The following is an 18,299-nucleotide window of genomic DNA, read 5'->3' as shown; positions in this document are numbered from 1 at the left end:
TTCAAGAAATTACATGCATATGAATATTTAATTTACAGACTGTATATTATATTATATTTCATGAAAATGTTTAAAGAATCAAACAAATACATTATAATTGTCTTATATGGAATTACCTGTTTCAATCTCCTTTGATCACTGTTTATACAACAATTATTTAAACAGCTGCGACGATTTTAAAGCAACAATATATTACGTTGCTTTCAACTCAAGAATCATAATGCTGTTGCAATATTTTCAAGATTGAAAGGTAAATCATAAAGTTTGGTTGTCATTACTGTACCTGTACCACCCTGTACTATAAATAGTCCAGGCATATTTTTCAAAATGGCCAAAATATCGACAGAATGTTGAGGTAACATGCGCAGAACACGTTATGCGATTCTGCGCATGCCAATCATGAAAAAATAAAAGGGTCGGAATTTGGTACAGGGTTTTTGTTAAAAAATGGCCAAAATAGGCCTATAGACTTTTTAAAATATTGAGGTAACATGCGCAGAACAAATTGTTCGAGTCTGCAGATGCGCAGGACACATAATTCGATTCTGCGCATAACAATTATGCTAAAGTAACCAGTTATGTGAAAAAATAAAAGAGTCGAAATTTGGCTAATTTCTCTGTACTAGGCCTATAATACATTGATTTTTTCGAAAATGGCCAAAATATCGACTTTTAAAATATGTTGAGGTAACATGCGCAGAACATGTTATGCAATTCTGTGCATGTCAATTATGATATAGTAACCAGTTAGGTCTATGTGAAAAAATAAAAGGGTCAAACTTTGGCCAATTTTCGAAAATTTCCCTGTACTATAGTACAGGGTTTTTGTTAAAAAATGGCCAAAAGTATAGACTTTTTAAATGTTGAGGTAACATGCGTAAAACAAATTGTTCGAGTCTGCACATGCGCAGAACACATAATTCGATTCTGCGCATAACAATTATGCTCCAGTAACCAGAAATTTTTACTGTGCTATAGAGGACAGGGATTTTCTCGAAAATGGTCAAAATAACGACTTTAAAAAAATGTATGTTTATGCGCCGAACACCTAGTTCGATTCTGCGCATTCCAATTATGATATAGTAACCAGTTATGTGAAAAAATAAAAGGCTCAAACTTTGGCCAATTTTCGAAAATTTCCCTGTGCTATAGTACAGGGATTTTTTCGAAAATGGCCAAAATATCGACTTTAACAAAATGATGCAGAACAAGTTGTTCGATTCTGCACATGCACCGAACACATGGTTCGATTCTGCGCATGTCAATCATGATATAGTAACCAGTTATGTAACAAATTTAAAGGGTCGAAATTTTGCTAATTTTTGAAAATTTCCCTGTAGGCCTACTATAGTAAAGGGTTTTTGTTCAAAAATGGCCAAAATATAGACTTTTTAAAATGTTGAGGTAACATGCGCAGAACAAATTGTTCGAGTCTGCGCATGCCAATTATGATATAGTAACCAGTTATGTGAAAAAATAAAAGGGTCAAATTTGGCCAATTCTCGAAAATTGTCCTTTACTATAGTACAAGGATTTTCCGAAAATGGTCAAAATATCGACTTTTGAAAATATGTTGAGGTAACATGCGCAGAACACGTTATGTGATTCTGCGCATGCCTATTATGATATAAAATCATGACAAAATAAAGGTGTCGAAATTTTGCTAATTTTAAAAAAATTCCCTATATGGTACAGGGATTTGTTCGAAAATGGCCAAAATATCAACTTTAAAATGTTGAGGTAACATGCAACAGTAACAGTTTACAGTCTAATATCAGCACAGGTTTAAGGTACTTCTTGGTCATAGTTTTGGTAGTAGAATAAATCTTCTCGGATAAGGGAGGCCAATAGCGTAGAAGTTATCCCGGGTTTCTGGTACATGACATCTCATAGCTAAAGGAGTGACAAGATCCATTACACGACAATATGAATTCATGTCAGCGGATGGGACCGCTTTTATTATTATACAGTATAGTAATTATATACTACCATCGATCTCCATACTCTCCAAATACTGGACTCTCCGAAAACCTGAAAGCCCCCCAAACACTATACTTTTCTTGAGGTCCAAAAAAAGTATATAAATAGGTGTGTGTGTGTTTGTGTGTATGTATATATTTATATTTTGTTACGTTAATTGTTAAAGAAATTACATTAGTGATTGATGTTTTAAGCTCAAATAATATCTGGTTAAATGTACATAAAACAAATATGTGTAACAGAGATAAAATGGCCAAATACAAAATTATCACAAAAATTTAACTATTTATTTGACGTAACAACAGTTTAAGCTTAGTTCCCACTAGAACACAACGCAAGGACGTAAGACGCAACGCAGGCGAATTGACCAATCAAAAGCAATGGATTATTCGAACTGTCGCTTGTGATTGGTCAATTCCTTTGTGTTGCGGCTTACGTCCTTGCTTTGCGTCCTAGTGGGAACCAAGCTTTAACTACTAACGTAACAAAATTTAACCACTTAAGCGTGGTTCCCACTAGCGACGCAACGCAAGGACGTAACGCAACGCAAGTGAATTGACCAATAACAAGCGATGGCTTATTCGCTTGTGAATGTCTATAACTTCGCTTGTCATTGGTTAAAACGCTTGCGTTACGGTTACGTCCTTGCGTTACGTTCTAGTGGGAACCAAGCTTAACGTAACAAAATTTAACCACAACGTAACAAAATTTAACCACTAACGTAACCAAATCCGGTAACGTAACCAAATTTAACCACTAACGTAACAAACTTCATTAACCACTTGCGTAACAACAGTAGAAAATGAGATATGTTTGGATACAGACTATTCTGTATTTTTTTACGCAGAAATTCTTGTAAGTTGGAAATCTGAGACTTTTTTGTTCAAGTTCAGTTTTAATCCTATGTGTTTTTAACAAACCTATGTTTAAATTTGTGCAAATACATCTCTTTACTTAGCTATCAGTCTCCACCTTTCGTAAAGCGACCGACTTTTAAAAACAGCCATCTCGTAAGTGACCACCTCTCTAAAACGACCATACATCGTAAGCGACCACCCTCATTAACGACCACCTCTCTTAAGCGTGGTTCCCACTAGCGACGCAACGCAAGGATGTAACGCAACGCAAGTGAATTGACCAATCACAAGCGATGGCTTATTCGCTTATGATTGCTAACTGTCTATAACTTCGCTTGTCATTGGTTAAAACGCTTGCGTTGCGTTTACGTCCTTGCGTTACGTTCTAGTGGGAACCAAGCTTTAAGGGACCTCTTCTCATAATCAAACACCTCGTAACGACCACCTCTCGTAAGTGACCACCTCTCTTAAACGACCATAATCTCTCTTAAGGGACCGCTTATTGACATAATTGACCACCTCTCGTAAGGGACCGCCTCTTAAACAAAAAATATGTTGAGTTTTTAAAAGATTTCTTAAACATTTTCTCCTGTTATTACGTTAGTGGTTAAATTTTCTGGTTAACATTCAACTTGTTGAAAAAACAAAGATTAAAATCATCACTTCAACATTAAAAATAATTAGATTCGAAAACTACTAATTATCACTAATGAAAATATTTATTTAAAAAAAACCATAAATAAAACGATTAATAATAATAATGTTACTTTTATATATGTATGAGCATAACATTTTGATGTGATAAATTATTGTAAACACAGTTGATATAAACTTGAACGTATTATTTGATATCCTCGTGTATAATCCCACCCCTACTTTAGGCTATGTGTGATTTTACAAACAAGCATATCCCCGGGTATAGTCTCAGTGCTGACTTTTGGCCACTTCAGATGAGTATTTACAATAAATGCTTACCAGTTTTTTTTTCATAAACCATGGTTTACCCGGGTATAGTCCCATCCTCCAAAGTCGGCCCAACTTCGTGTTTTAGCGGGATGAAATTATAACAGAGGATATACGGTTTTAATAATAAATGGTCATTGTTAAAAGTATTATAACAATTAAAATAATAGTAAATCAATACAATTAAATACATCTCAGTTTTTTGGGACAATATTTGATTATTCATTTTATAACATTTGGATTAAGTAAGCCTTTTAATGATAAGGCCATAATGTATAACTTAATTTAGTGGCTATAAGGAACAAAATAGGAATCTCTCCTTATTGCTATTATTCATAAGTCAAATAATAATTACTACCTGTGCCATCATGTGTACCTGGTGTAAGGTTTGAATCATGAAAACTCTCTTATGGGACTCTTTTAATCATCATCACTGTCTTCTTGAGACTGTAGAAGTAGTCTTTATTATGGAAAGTTATCCAGGTGATGCCAGTTTTATTATATGTACCTGGTGTAACGTAAAGGCCATTCAGGTTTGATTCATAACAGATACCGTACCACCAACCACCTTTGTATTCCTCAGCACAGTTACCGCTTTTCTTATCATTGTCTCTATCATACGTTGTAAATTGTTGACCATTGTGGTATGCCAATGAATCATCTAAACAAACAAAATCTTTAGTTTATTTTTAGTTATTTGTATTATAAATAAAAGATATTTATGAAAGGAAATATAATTTAAAAAAATATAACCTACAAAAACAAATTTTTTCCTCAAAATATCAGTATCAATAGAACACCTGAAATGTGTTTATAACATCATGAAGGTATGATTTTATTTGATTAGGTAAAGAAGTCTATAATTGTGTAATAAAAATATTCTGCTGCAGTTACGAGGTTTGTGAATGCCATCAGACCTCGTGCAATGATTTTGTTCGTCGGCTTTTGTACCTGATTTTGAATCCCATTTTCTCACTTTCTTACTGTAATATATTCATATTACCAATTCAACGTCTGGATTGGAGACCAATAAAAGAGTTCTACAAGATGGCTGAACATTAGCACATGGTCTGATTTCTTAGTGAAATACTTAGTGTTCATTCATTCCCAGAGCACAATATATAACACTTACTAGATAAGCTCTTTCACTATGTATATATTTATTACATAATTACGATAAATATTTGCATATATATTGAACTTTAAAGGTCACTTGATTTTTAAAATTGAAAGAATGGATTTGCACACAGTAAAGTATTTTATTTACATGTACCATAAAAATGACAAAAGTCGCCTCCTCTAAATTTGATTAAAACAGCCTCAAATTACATCTTGCGCCACCGCTACTTGGTTACAGTTTCAAGTTCTGTCCTTATGCAATGCAACAGAAACCCTACATACCCTAAGTATGTGAGTAGTCCATGACTATTTTTACTGCAAGATACAAAGGCCTACAAAAGAAGTTAATTCTTTGTTTACTTGAAATGTGCTATTTTAGTGTAAATATTGATAGAAAGATATACTAACCTGCCGTTCCTGTGTATTCACTGATTGTCAAAGTATAGTTAGACTCTTCAGTACCAACACGAAAGTGAGAATAGTTTGCGATCTTCGTTACATTCAAGTGGTTAGTCAATTCTACCAATAGCTCAAAATGGCCATCAGATGTTATACGGTTGATCTGTTCATTACCAAGCCAGAATTCTGTGTTCACGTTTCCAAAACCCTCTTTGTATTCTGTCCAATTACGGTAGAAATCAACTGATCCATCTTGTCTTCTCTGTATTACCTGAATGATAATAATGATAAAAGTAATGTTTATATAGGCCTACTAAACAGTGATGCCAAAACCATGAACGAGAACCTGACCAATAATACTACGACTAAATGTCAATCAATTTTACAAATTGATTACTGTACACTCATTTTACAATAATTTGCTCTTTGGTTCTTAGTATGCATGTTTTGGAACATTATATAATACTTGGCCTTTCTTCAACATAATTTTTAGCCTGTAACGTCCCACTGCTGGGCAACGCTTCTCTCCTAAATCATTGACATTATTTTCTATAATAAATGTTTTCTGTCCATGTTGATTCCTGGCAGTACTTACAGTAATGATGATGCACACATTTTCGTTTGTTTTTAGAATGAATTAATAATTAAGGATTGATTTACACGTGATATCCTTGAATATTGCCTACACTTGTATACTTCTTACCGTCCAATTGCCACTTTCCCTAATGTCACAGTACACAGTAAACTCTGGTCCTCCATCACTTGGCTGCATCACATATTCTCCACTCACAGCAGAAGAATAACATTGTAAAATGTCACCACAGTCCCTCATAAAACACTCTAAAATGTACAAAGTTTGATGTGTTAGTAATTTACTTAATTTTGTACTTAAACTTTGTACTTTCAGAGAGAGAAGAGAACCGGTAAGGCAGGATACGAATCATCGGGACCGAAGAGGACCAGTAAGGCAGGATACGAATCATCGGGACCGAAGAGGACCAGTAAGGCAGGATACGAATCATCGGGACCGAAGAGGACCAGTGAGGCAGGATACGAATCATCGGGACCGAAGAGGACCAGTAAGGCAGGATACGAATCATCGGGACCGAAGAGGACCAGTAAGGCAGGATACGAATCATCGGGACCGAAGAGGACCAGTAAGGCAGGATACGAATCATCGGGACCGAAGAGGACCAGTAAGGCAGGATACGAATCATCGGGACCGAAGAGGACCAGTAAGGCAGGATACGAATCATCGGGACCGAAGAGGACCAGTAAGGCAGGATACGAATCATCGGGACAGAAGAGGACCAGTAAGGCAGGATACGAATCATCGGGACCGAAGAGGACCAGTAAGGCAGGATACGAATCATCGGGACCGAAGAGGACCAGTAAGGCAGGATAGCTTGCAAAACAACATGGTAAAACAAACATACAAATAAAAGATCAGACCACCCCACAAGTTACCTTTTATGATCTTCATTTAAGAAAACAATTTCCTTAACTACAAACGAATCATGGTATCTGTTGGTGGTAAAAGCAGGAACTCTCATACGTCCACTTCTAGGGATATAATGCCTGACATTCACATGGAGAGGATGAGTCTCATCAGTCATTATATGACAAAACAAATTTGTAACCCTGACTCTAAAACGAGAGTCAATTCAGAAGGCAATCAGACATCAGTGATTCTGCTAACTTTTCTAATAAGACGTTCTATTAATTCTTTATCTTTGTTAAAGGCAATACCTCCCCATCCCGTTAAGCAATAACTCCAAACCACACAAATAACTGACGTATAAAAAATGGTGATTATCTTGTTACAAACATTAAAAGCATTCATTTTTTAAAGACAATACATACGAGTATTTAATTTCTTACTAATATATTCTAAATTTAAAATTCATCAAAAATCAATCCTAGGTACTTATAACTACATACTTTCTCTACTTAATTACCTTCAACATCAGCAGATGCCTTTAATTTAGTGCGAAAATCTATAACCATTTCATTGGTCTTTGCAACATTAAGTTTAAGATAGTTTCTATTACAGAACATTACAAAACGGTCAATTTATATTTATAATGAATATAGTTGTCATGTTTGATAAGACCCAAGATGGTCGTGTCATCGGCAAATTTGATGACAGGGCAATCTGGGTAAATAATCGTGACCAAAGAGGATCAGTAATGCAGGATACGAATCATCAGGATCAGGCAGGATACAAATCATCAGGACCGAAGAGGACCAGTAGGGCAGGATACGAATCATCAGGATCGAAGAGGACCAGAAAGACAGGATACGAATCATCAGGATCATCAGCGTTCGTTTACCCTTAATTTTTAAAATGTTAACCGTTTTTTATTCGTAACCTTTGTCCTTCTGCCTGTTGTTTTCGTCTTCTTGTTGTTGTTTTTGTGTTTTTCTTAAATATATATATATATTGTGTCTTTAAGACTGTTATTAGCCTTGTTGGATGTAAATGTGAAATAGAATAAAAATAAAAATATCTATATTTATTCTTATGAATGTGTTTTGTGTAATATTTTGTTGATTACAATTTATAAATCTAATGTATGTTCTTCTTGCAAAAAATGGCAATTTTGAATTAATAATACTAATAATTGATGATATACTGTACTCTTGCTGGAAATTATAACCGTTGAAAATCGTGAATCTGTGTTAAAAATATACCGTTGATATGTTGTCTTTATGAATAATTGTTATTAGTTCTTTGTATATCTCCGATTTAAACATCTCTATGTATATTTTAGAAAATGGTGAAAACTGATAAATTGGATACCGTGACCACAGGAATTAATATTTGTTGCGCTAACTGATATGTTAAAAGGTGTGGGTGTTCAAAAATGTCCACCTCCTATTAAGTTGACTAAATTTAAGGTTCGTTCAAAATCCCCTGGTGGTGTTAAATTCCAGGAATGGCTCAAAGATTTTAAGACATTTTGTACATATTATTATTTAGATTTGGATGTGAAGTATGATGCCATATTAAGTCATTTGGGGGATCGGTAATGGAAACTAGGTACATTACCAAATGTCCATATTGGGTAAAAGCAAAAATGCCAGAAAGGCCATTCAAGTATTACAAACTTTTTCACCGTTCTGGGGGGGGGGGGGGGGACAATTACATATTTAAGCGTGCGATTAGTTAAATTTTTATTATTATTGCGGTTTAATTATAAATCAGAGCCTATCAGCTACTAAATACATAATTGTTTTGAGGATGGGGATTATAATAGGATACAGTTTTTCTTCTGTAGTTAAATTAATTAAATCAACTTGTATTTCAGAACAAAATCCGTGGTGTCCAAAGTACCGATGTATATAATTTAACACACATATAATCCTAAACTAAACTATAGTAGGTCTACTGTGCATATTCCGGGGTATCAGAGTTACTCCCTAAGGTGCCGACAGTCCTGTACAAACAACTCTAATTTTCCAGAACCTTCGTCGTACAGCCGTCGCTAATCAAACAATTCTTCATCTTTACACACCTGGGAAGAGGGTTTACACCATCCGCTAAAATGATTTACCATAGAACAAGTATTTGACCATAAACAATGTTTTTGTTTTGGCTCTTAATGGAGTCATTTTAAATCAACAGCCAAAACGAAAACATTGTTTATTGAACAGGTTTATACACGCTAGCATAAATCTCATAAATTCTCCCATACGTGCTTTGGGGATTTAGAATGCATGATCCTAAATTTGTCCTTTTTTAGGTCATATGCATGCATATTATTATTTTCAAAAGCAATTTATTTTTCTATTTCTATATTTCTTTTCACATTTAATTTAAATTGGTTAAAATACAGTTGGTCTTCTGGAATGTTAAAATTAGTGTATTTCATGCATAAAAACTATAATATCTTCAGATACCAACACATATATTAACATTGCTTAAAATGAAATCGTTGATTTCTTTCACAATCTTAAAATAAATGTGACAATTTCTTTGGTGCAAAAATAATGTTAAATTATTTTGTGTATTTTAAGGAAAATGTCTGATGATATACTCTTCTATGAAGAAATTTGAACTGGCAATTCTTTAATTAACAATTTATAGTACAACTATGCCATTCAACTTGTAATTGGGCTTTCTTCCCATTTTTGCATACCTATAGGTATACCAACTTCCATTTTCTTTTCCATCGTTTATTATAGTTTATTTTTAGTCTGGAAACCAATAATTTTAAAAGTGGCAAATTCAATGGTAACAAAATATCACCAATCAACATTGATGTGAACTTCCATATAAAGAATCAATTTATTTAATATAGAAGTTTGCAAAATTGTATACTTACTCCTTTCAATGTAACAGAATTCAGGCGTTTGAAATATGTTGTTTTCAACTGACGACGTTTCCAGTATTTGATTATTGATTTGACAAACACGATCTTTCTGGTTATAGTTGACCGACAAGCAATCAGATTTCTTGGAACATTCCAGCAAACAATTTAGTTTGTGTATATTCTTCAACTCGTAACTCCAACCTTCAAGAGCATGCCCCTGTAGGATAACAGTATAATAATATGTATTAATCGAAAGATCACTGACAACAAAGGGCAGAAGAAAGACAATAATTAAAGTTAAAGTTAGCATTGCGACGTTTTACAATTATCTATTGACGAATGAAACGGTTATCGTGCCAATAAAATCTACAATTCGCCTTCAAATACTCGTCGTACGCTTGTATGAGTTTTTTAACCATTTGGTACGAACTATACTTTCATCTTATGTATATGAAGATACAGTAGATATTCCATTATCCAACCAAATCAATAGACAACTCACTGTGTGCACCAATCAAAATGGTGATAGTAATGTCTGATTTACATAATAATGCAAACAAAATTAAACATTAAGATATGCATGCTGTTTTCTTTTTTTAGACGCATTTTTTTAAATATAAATTGTGTTCTAAGTTTAAAATACAAAATACAATATTTAAAATACAGATTACCTTCTAAAACTTTGGTTTGCTATTCGTATTTCAATTTTCGTTTTATTGAGAAGGACCTGATTTTCAAAATCTGATTCAATACCTGCAACAATTCATAATGCTTGAAGTGTCCAGTTATAATGTTATTTTTATTTGCAAGTCCTACATATTGCAATTGAATCGTGCGTTCGTACGCATTACCTCTTTTTCATTTTTAAATGAAAAATGGCAATGAAATTGATAATCTTTAATTTCTGTGTAATTTCTTTTTCCCACCTTTAAAAGGCTCATCGGTTAAAATATTGGATAAAGAGGTTTATATTGTTCTTTGTTCTTCATTGTTCTTTTAGGCTTAAAGCTGTTCATTGCGGGTGTCTTCCATTGTGTCCTAACCAGTAACTAGTAATTTGAAATAATCTACGATGATTACGATAAATTTCAGTATTCTGGATAAACAAAATTGTAAATATATGGCGCCACTGCAATGAATAAGTCATTCAATATTCCAATATTGAATCACTTTCTCTTGGAATCTCTGTTAGGTGATTGTATTTTTAAAATATATGATGAAGATGTTTAATCAAATTATATTGAATTATTTTTTTCAATATCTTCTGATGACTGTTTACAATACAAAACATCTACATCGATTATCTGCACTGCTTTCAAGTCAAGAATCAAAATGGTATCACATTTTTCAAAATTGAAGAGAAAATCATATAAAACTAGATTTGAACTTGTCACTTAGAGTAGTTAGGTTTTCCACGCACACAAACACAACAACGTGCACAGTAATTTGTTATAACCACCACATAATCGGAAGTAAATTTGTTTACAGTGCTGAATTGTGTCTACCTGTACTTTGTGCCATAAGGAGGTTTCCTAGAAATGGTATAATCAATGTTTCACGTGCGTGCACGTTGTGTTTGCGTGGGTAGCCGAAGTGACAATCTAGTTAGCTTTAGGTAATGGAATGCAACGTAATACAAGCAGTTGACCAATTACAAGGGATAGTTCGAATAATCCATTGCTTGCTTTGCATTATGCATTTGCGTAGTTTGTATGTATTTCATTTGACAATAATATTTCACCACTTCAATTAATAAGTTGTTCAACATTCCAATATTGAATCAATTCGACTCTTTAAATCTCTTTTAGGAGACATAAGACATAAGAAAACTTGTTTATCTCCAAGAAATTGCATTTATATTACAGACTGTATATTTATATTATATTTAATAAAAATGTTTAATAAAATTAAACAAATACATTATTGTTGTCCTATATTGAATTACGTGTTTCAATCTCTTTTGATGCGTGTTTATACAAAACAACAGCTGCGACGATTCTCAAGCAACAACAAGTTAAGAATCAAGTCAAGTCAAATTAAGTAAATGTATTGTCATTTGTAAACATATAAAAAACATTTACATTGTAATGAATTTGAACTTAAACTACGTGGTGAAACTATCCCCCGCCGGACACCATCCCGGTATTTCTAGAACTGGTAATGGTATCACAATATTTTCAAGATTGAAAGGTAAGCGTTTGCAGGATATGGGCCACAGCACCACTGCCTCAACAATGGTGGGGTCTAAGGCAAAGCGAATTTTGTAATTGTAGCCTACTTTTTCCTCCGGTAAAACACATCGACTAACAATAGGAACAGCTTTTTACTCAGGGTACCCGAGTCTAGGACTCTCTCATCTTCTCTTCCATCCGACACTATTGAGTAAAAAGTGAGATTTATAATGTACTACTCCTCCTTTATTCGTTGTAGAATTGAGCTGGGATCTGGCATGAATATACTACAGGGACATGTCCTCAAAGCTATAGAGCCGGATTTTTAAATTTCAAACCGGATGCAGCCATATGACGTCTCGAAGATGGTACCGTATAGCCGTATAAACTATTGGTAGCGAGGTTATTGATGTGTATGTGACGTCACATCCTGTCTTATGACGTCATTACAGCTTCTTTTGCTGTACCCCGAGTATCGCACATTCGTGCTTGTTAAAATTATATATTGAGGTAACATGTGCATACCACATTATTTGATTCTGCGCATGTCATTATGTCATTTTTAAATATAACTTGTTACCATGAGATGATACTAACATTTACATGTACATATACAGCAACTTTAGTGAATAATATTGAGTTTTAAAAAGTTTGAAATTTGGCCAAAAAAAATCTGAGCGGGTTTATAATATGATCAAAGCAATTTGTTACTTTAAATTAAAAAACTGTTGAAACAGTGTAGTTTGTATGAATAAATTCAACTGAATGGTAGACGTTTATTAAATCTATGTGACATGCTATATTAAATATCAAATGCAAGTAAATATATTATAATCCGTCACAGTAAGTTCAATAAAAAATCAAGCTAGTAGTAGTAAATACATTTTGTTTGGCAAACTATTCCTGGTAAACAGAAATACTAACACACACACAATCTATAGTATTTAAATTATTAGTCTTAAATAATTAATAATGGAATGTAATTAATACTTTATTTACAATTTTAAAAGTGGACGGAACCTGTAACAGTTTACAGTCTAATATCAGCACAGGTTTAAGGCACACCTTGGTCATCATAGTTCTGGTAGTAGAACAAATCTTCTCAGATAAGGGAGGCCACTAGCATAGAGAAGTTATCCCGGGTGTCTGGTACATGACAGGAATTATAGCTAAAGGAGTGACAAGATCCATTACACGACAATATGAATTCATGTCAGCGGATGGGGCCGCTTTTATTATTATGTACAGTATGGTAATTATAATACTATCATTGAGCCCTATACTGCAGGCAACTCTACAAATACTGGACTCTCCGAAAACCTGAAACTCCCCCGAACTCCATACTTTTCTTGAGGTCCTTACCGTAATTTCTGGAAAACCGACATATTAGGCCTGTACAAGGGTGTAAGCGTTTACTACCAAAACATATAGTGTATAGGCCTATATGTATGTGCATGTGATAGAGGGGGAGAAAGTGTGGACTCTAAATCAAGCAAAGTTTGATAGTGTAGACAATTAAGAATGATGAACAATGTAGGCTACAATTGAAAGAAAAACATTGTACTTATGTAAACAAGATCATAAATTTCAAGATTATGATGCAATGGTATTCCCTAACAATGCGCGTACCCTGTTAATCCTGCCATGGTATATTCGTCTATTTATTTATTCTTTTTACGGTATCTTAATTAATGTAACTAGTCCTTAGTGGGCCTCCTATCACAAGCCCCTTGGGGTTTCCTGGAGGTCCCTTTCATCTTTAAAACATATGTTTTACTCCTTGTTTGTTTTGTGTGTTTGTTTTAGGAGGTGAATAAAGAGAAATTATGTTATGTCAGAAATAAAGGTGGTGAATAAGTGAACAAAATATCACGCATTAATAACTGCATGAACTCTTAGCTGGTTGCAAACATCATCATCCAGATCTGATGGTAAATCAATATAGAGTTTCACATCTCTTGCATCAAGATAAACAGGGCACTTAAACATAGCGCCATCTATTGCAGGCATCTCCCATTTAGCAGCCTTATCAACTGGTTTTAACCAGATAACTGGCAGGGAGGAGGTCAGATTTTGCTGGTCGTTTGTAGTACTGATATTAAGACAAGCTCGTTTGCAATCCCACTTTGCATTGTTCAGTTCAAGACCTACTATGTATACTCCCTTTTCTGGTTGAACACTTGGTGGAGAAAAAGCTCCTAGAACCTTGAAAAAAAATGTAATAATTGTTTACTATACAAATAATGAATGGTAGTAATGGGAGTTGAAAAAATTAATGTTCAACCCTGGAACATTAAATGTTTCAAAAAGTAAAATGAATACAAAATATTATTTGTATGTTTATATTACTCTCTTCAAATTAACATATATTTAATCATTTATTCCGGTATTGGTCATCAACACTAAATCAACAACTTCCAAATATGATTTGGACGAGATACAATTTTTCCCATGTTGGTTTTTGGTGTCAAACTATTCATTGGCCTGTCATGTGAAAAAACTCTTAACTTGCTGGCTGTTAAAAAGAACCATTGAATATCACTTTTCCATTCAATGGAACAAAATGTGATATGAAATTAACTATTTAAAGGAAGTTAGTGAGATTTTTGTACTCAATATTTGATTTCATGAATTGATTGATTAAATTGATATTTAGTGCATTTACTTTTGTGATTTTTTATATTTCTGGAAAAGAAATGTGCACAAAGTCATGGAATAGTAGGTAACCTAAATTTACCTGCGTTTGTAGTTGAACTCTGTTGACCTCTATGTACTCCTTTCTTGCATAATCTTGAGCAACTATTTGCAAAAACAACTTTTGGTTGCTGAAAGCACTCAAATCAAAGAGGTATGTACTCTTTCCACTGCAATACTCTGTCAGAAGTCTTTGCTTCTTCTCTAAGCATTTCTTCCAACCATCAACTGTCTGAGGACACTTGTCATTGAATGTCCATGATGATGGAACATATCCAGCTGTCAAAATCTGAACATCGAGCAATGATTGTGGTGTAAGAGCACCCTCTCCATTGATGCCATCTAGAAGAATGCCGATGTCTGAAACTACTGTAATTAAATGAGATTCGTACGCATGTTTTTCCGATGACAAGTAGTTGTCCATGTGACTTAAACCATCTCCATCTTTATCAGGTATCTTCACTAGATTCTCAATAACATGTTTTATGACTTGGAGAAGGCTGCAAGCAGTCTCATAGTTGATCTTAGAAAGCGAGTCGTGCGGTCCCTTGTGAATTTCAATCAAATCGTTTATTAACAATCTAAATTTAATAAGAATTGGTTGGTATAATTTAATGTGTATATAAGCACAGTGGTCTAACGGTAGCTAACCCAGTATCAAGCAGAAGTTTCCAGGTTAGAATCTCATTTGGGGTGGGTTTTACACAGACTTTCTCATCTTAAACCATTTAAAAATTGATTAATTTCCACAATATTTGGAGTTCCTTTATGCTTGTTAAAAAAGTGAAACAAATTTGATTCTTGATTTTCTGATGCCCTGCCATTAGTTGGACTCTTCCCTGGCTGGACATACTCAATTTTGAAAGGATAGAAACACTTTTTATCCTCAATGTAAAACAGTGGAACATCAGCTCAATTGTGTACACTAATGCAACAGAGACATTGATATGCTGTCATATTTTCAACCTTCTATCAACTAAATTAAAGTTAGGTCTAGGGTCCATTCTATAGTCACCACAAAATACTGTAGACTTTCTATGAATGAGCGACTAGTTGTTTGCAAGAATAAAGACTTTTTTATCGTCCAGGAAAGAAATTACAAAAGAATTATAAATGAAGGTAATATACTGTACCTGCTTAACTCAATATTATGTTTCTTGATGGCAGAAGGTGGCATTCCAAGTAACAAAGGGTCTACTTCATCTTTCATGTTGTCAAATATACTTTGATATTGCCTCAACTGACTACTGCGTGGCCTTGTACTGTCATATAAGTCCTTCAGAAGACATTTTGCTCCAGTGTTTATACTTGTTGGTTGCTAAAAAGAGTCAAAAGTCATTAATACCGAGAGGAGTAGGAGGTTACCCCGGTGTGGACTACTGATCATGACTCTGAGTTCGTAAACGCTTGTCACATTGTGTTTATACTCAGGCAAGACACAAAATCAGTACTAGCTGTAACAGTATGGAAGTATGTTTCCATTAGGATCAAAAAATGGTAAAGAGTGCGTAGCTGAGCTTTGTGCATTATGCGCTATGCAAGAATGATGTATTGTTATTATATTATGAAGACATATGAATAATGTGAGGGCATATCACATTGAAATTGATGATACCACAAAATCTCAATGATCTTATGGTAAGGCATGGGTGTAATAAATGTGCGTAAAAAATTAATTGTCACTCATAATAATCATATAATTATTATGAAAGAAAGCTATACAATAACAATTATGATGAAAGATAAAATAGAAGACCCTAGTCTTTTTCTGCCAAAAAATGAAATGATACTCACTTTTAACTGATTTACAGGGATAAGGAGACTACGAACCAGTGATTGAGTGATTTGTAGATCTTGATGTTTGGTGACATGACCTCCGTAAACCAGTGATGTCATCACATCTTGGATGTGCCTATACTCGTCCTTGTCGCATCTTGATATAATGTTGCCTATAAACTCCATGGCTGATGTCAGATCCTCAGAATTCCTACAGACATAAATTAAGGAATACTTAGTGACTTTTAAAGTTCAGGTACAGGAAAATCATTTCTATTGATCATACAATCCAATAAGTATCGATTTTTATTTTTAAATTTTTTTTTTAATAATGTGAATTTACAACACCAAGTTAACTTACCATTGGTAGTCAGTTGCCATGGCAACATGTCCGTATCGTCTGCGTTGAGATAGTACAGCATGCAGTAGAGAAGTTGAAAATATCAGCTCATTTAACACCTTGCAATAAGAAGTTTAAATTTAGTTTATTTAAAACCCAGGAATAAACAAACTATCAGGAGATGTAATTGTATAAGCAAATTTATACCAGTTCACTACACATTATACATACTATATGAATTTATGAGTTTCACAGCTTTAAAAACATTTTATTGAGAAAACAGAAAGTGTTCATTTTGTATCTTTATTTTCATTTAGTTCATATTTTAAAAACATTTTTAAATATTTTATTCTAATGACAATACTCTCTGAAAGGGCTCAACATTGCTTTTGTTTATTATATTATAAGATATAATTTATAAATTTACATAATATTCAGTCTTTAGTGAAAAGGTTCATCAACATTTCTTTTGTTTATTATATTATAAGATATAAATATAAATTTGCATAATATTCAATCTTTAGTGAAAAGGTTCATCTGGATCTCTGTATAGTATTAATAACAATCTGATCTGGTAGGCGCTGCACTGCTGGCTGCCGTGGGTCCGTGGAGGGTCCAATCCGAATTTCCTCTGTTTCCAGTTAAACTTGAGGACCAGTAATAATACATTTATACATTTATACATTTAGTATAACTTTCTAAGAAGACCATATCTGACTGTTCTAATATAGATTGCGCTATACCAACTACAAGGTTTCATGTTAACATTCCCAAGCTACATTCACTCACTCATGATTAAGATGCGTCAATGAACCAGTGAAAGCTTGAATAAAAACATAAGTGTTTTTTCAATATATTGGATTACCAAAGAAAAACATTTATTAATAATATTCTTTCCACTGATTTTGTTATAAAAAAGTTTATATCAAATAATAGCAATTTTTTATTCTTATCTATTTTATACAGATTAAAAGCTATAGGCCTACCTTGCTATCTATCGATGGTCTCAGCGTGTCAGGCATTGTCTGAGTGTCTTTCATAGCACTGTTGAAATGGTACATGAAAGAACTTTTGAAGTTTGATGTTGTCTGGCAAAACACTTTAACCCCATGTTGGATGATGACAGCTGAATTAAATAACAAATGTATCATTGTAAAATACTATCAATCAATAGGTTTTAGGTTTACTGTTTTTAAAGTGTTGGGTCTCAAAGAAAGTGAAATCCACAGACTACAACCCTCTCAGACATAGAAAGCAATGTGACCAGAGTAAATGTCTACACCACTCTATAACTGCAGCAAAGTATAACTGTAGAGATCAAAGTTAACAACCAAATACCAGATAAGATTTCATTTTACCATACCATAACAGTTTAAAAACTGTTTGCATTGAAAGCAAATTTGTCCTGCAAAGACTGTCATCTGAGTAGTGTGAACTATCACATACTATACAATCTAATCTCACTGTCTTGTTCATGTTACTGTATATTTTTTCCACTCATCAAAATTACCAAAAATATGTAAAGTAAGTTCCCTCTAATAGTACTGCATTAATATCTCTACAAATTTTAATCCAAAAGCAAATTACTGAAAAAATGACAATGCTGTGGATATTAGTGGCTGTAAAACAGCCAGAAAGATTAGCAGAGCTTTATATTAGTACTTTAAAGAATTGTCTACACTAT

The 18,299-nt window shown here is 33.7% G+C and overlaps 2 protein-coding genes across 2 annotated transcripts in view; both read right to left on the bottom strand.

The window, feature by feature from the left end:
• The window catches only part of LOC144839856 (fibrinogen-like protein A), a 77,896-nt gene extending 67,806 nt beyond the window's left edge, over positions 1-10,090 (bottom strand). Inside the window, exons 1-4 of the mRNA XM_078695419.1 lie at positions 9,647-10,090; positions 6,022-6,158; positions 5,328-5,589; positions 4,369-4,461 (exon numbers count right to left, since the gene is read on the bottom strand). Coding sequence (XP_078551545.1) covers positions 4,369-4,461; positions 5,328-5,589; positions 6,022-6,158; positions 9,647-9,944 — 790 coding nt within the window. The 5' untranslated portion in view covers positions 9,945-10,090. The remainder of the gene's footprint in view (positions 1-4,368; positions 4,462-5,327; positions 5,590-6,021; positions 6,159-9,646) is intronic.
• Positions 10,091-13,159: 3,069 nt separating this feature from the next.
• The window catches only part of LOC144839304 (dynein heavy chain domain-containing protein 1-like), a 103,967-nt gene continuing 98,827 nt past the window's right edge, over positions 13,160-18,299 (bottom strand). Inside the window, exons 82-87 of the mRNA XM_078694621.1 lie at positions 17,602-17,741; positions 16,637-16,734; positions 16,294-16,486; positions 15,633-15,817; positions 14,543-15,080; positions 13,160-14,010 (exon numbers count right to left, since the gene is read on the bottom strand). Coding sequence (XP_078550747.1) covers positions 13,675-14,010; positions 14,543-15,080; positions 15,633-15,817; positions 16,294-16,486; positions 16,637-16,734; positions 17,602-17,741 — 1,490 coding nt within the window. The 3' untranslated portion in view covers positions 13,160-13,674. The remainder of the gene's footprint in view (positions 14,011-14,542; positions 15,081-15,632; positions 15,818-16,293; positions 16,487-16,636; positions 16,735-17,601; positions 17,742-18,299) is intronic.

The sequence above is a fragment of the Antedon bifida genome, chromosome 4 (assembly GCF_963402885.1).
Source record: "Antedon bifida chromosome 4, ecAntBifi1.1, whole genome shotgun sequence".
Taxonomy (NCBI): domain Eukaryota; kingdom Metazoa; phylum Echinodermata; class Crinoidea; order Comatulida; family Antedonidae; genus Antedon; species Antedon bifida.
The sequence above is the reverse complement of the archived record's forward strand: the minus strand, read 5'-3'. Positions and strand labels throughout refer to the sequence as shown.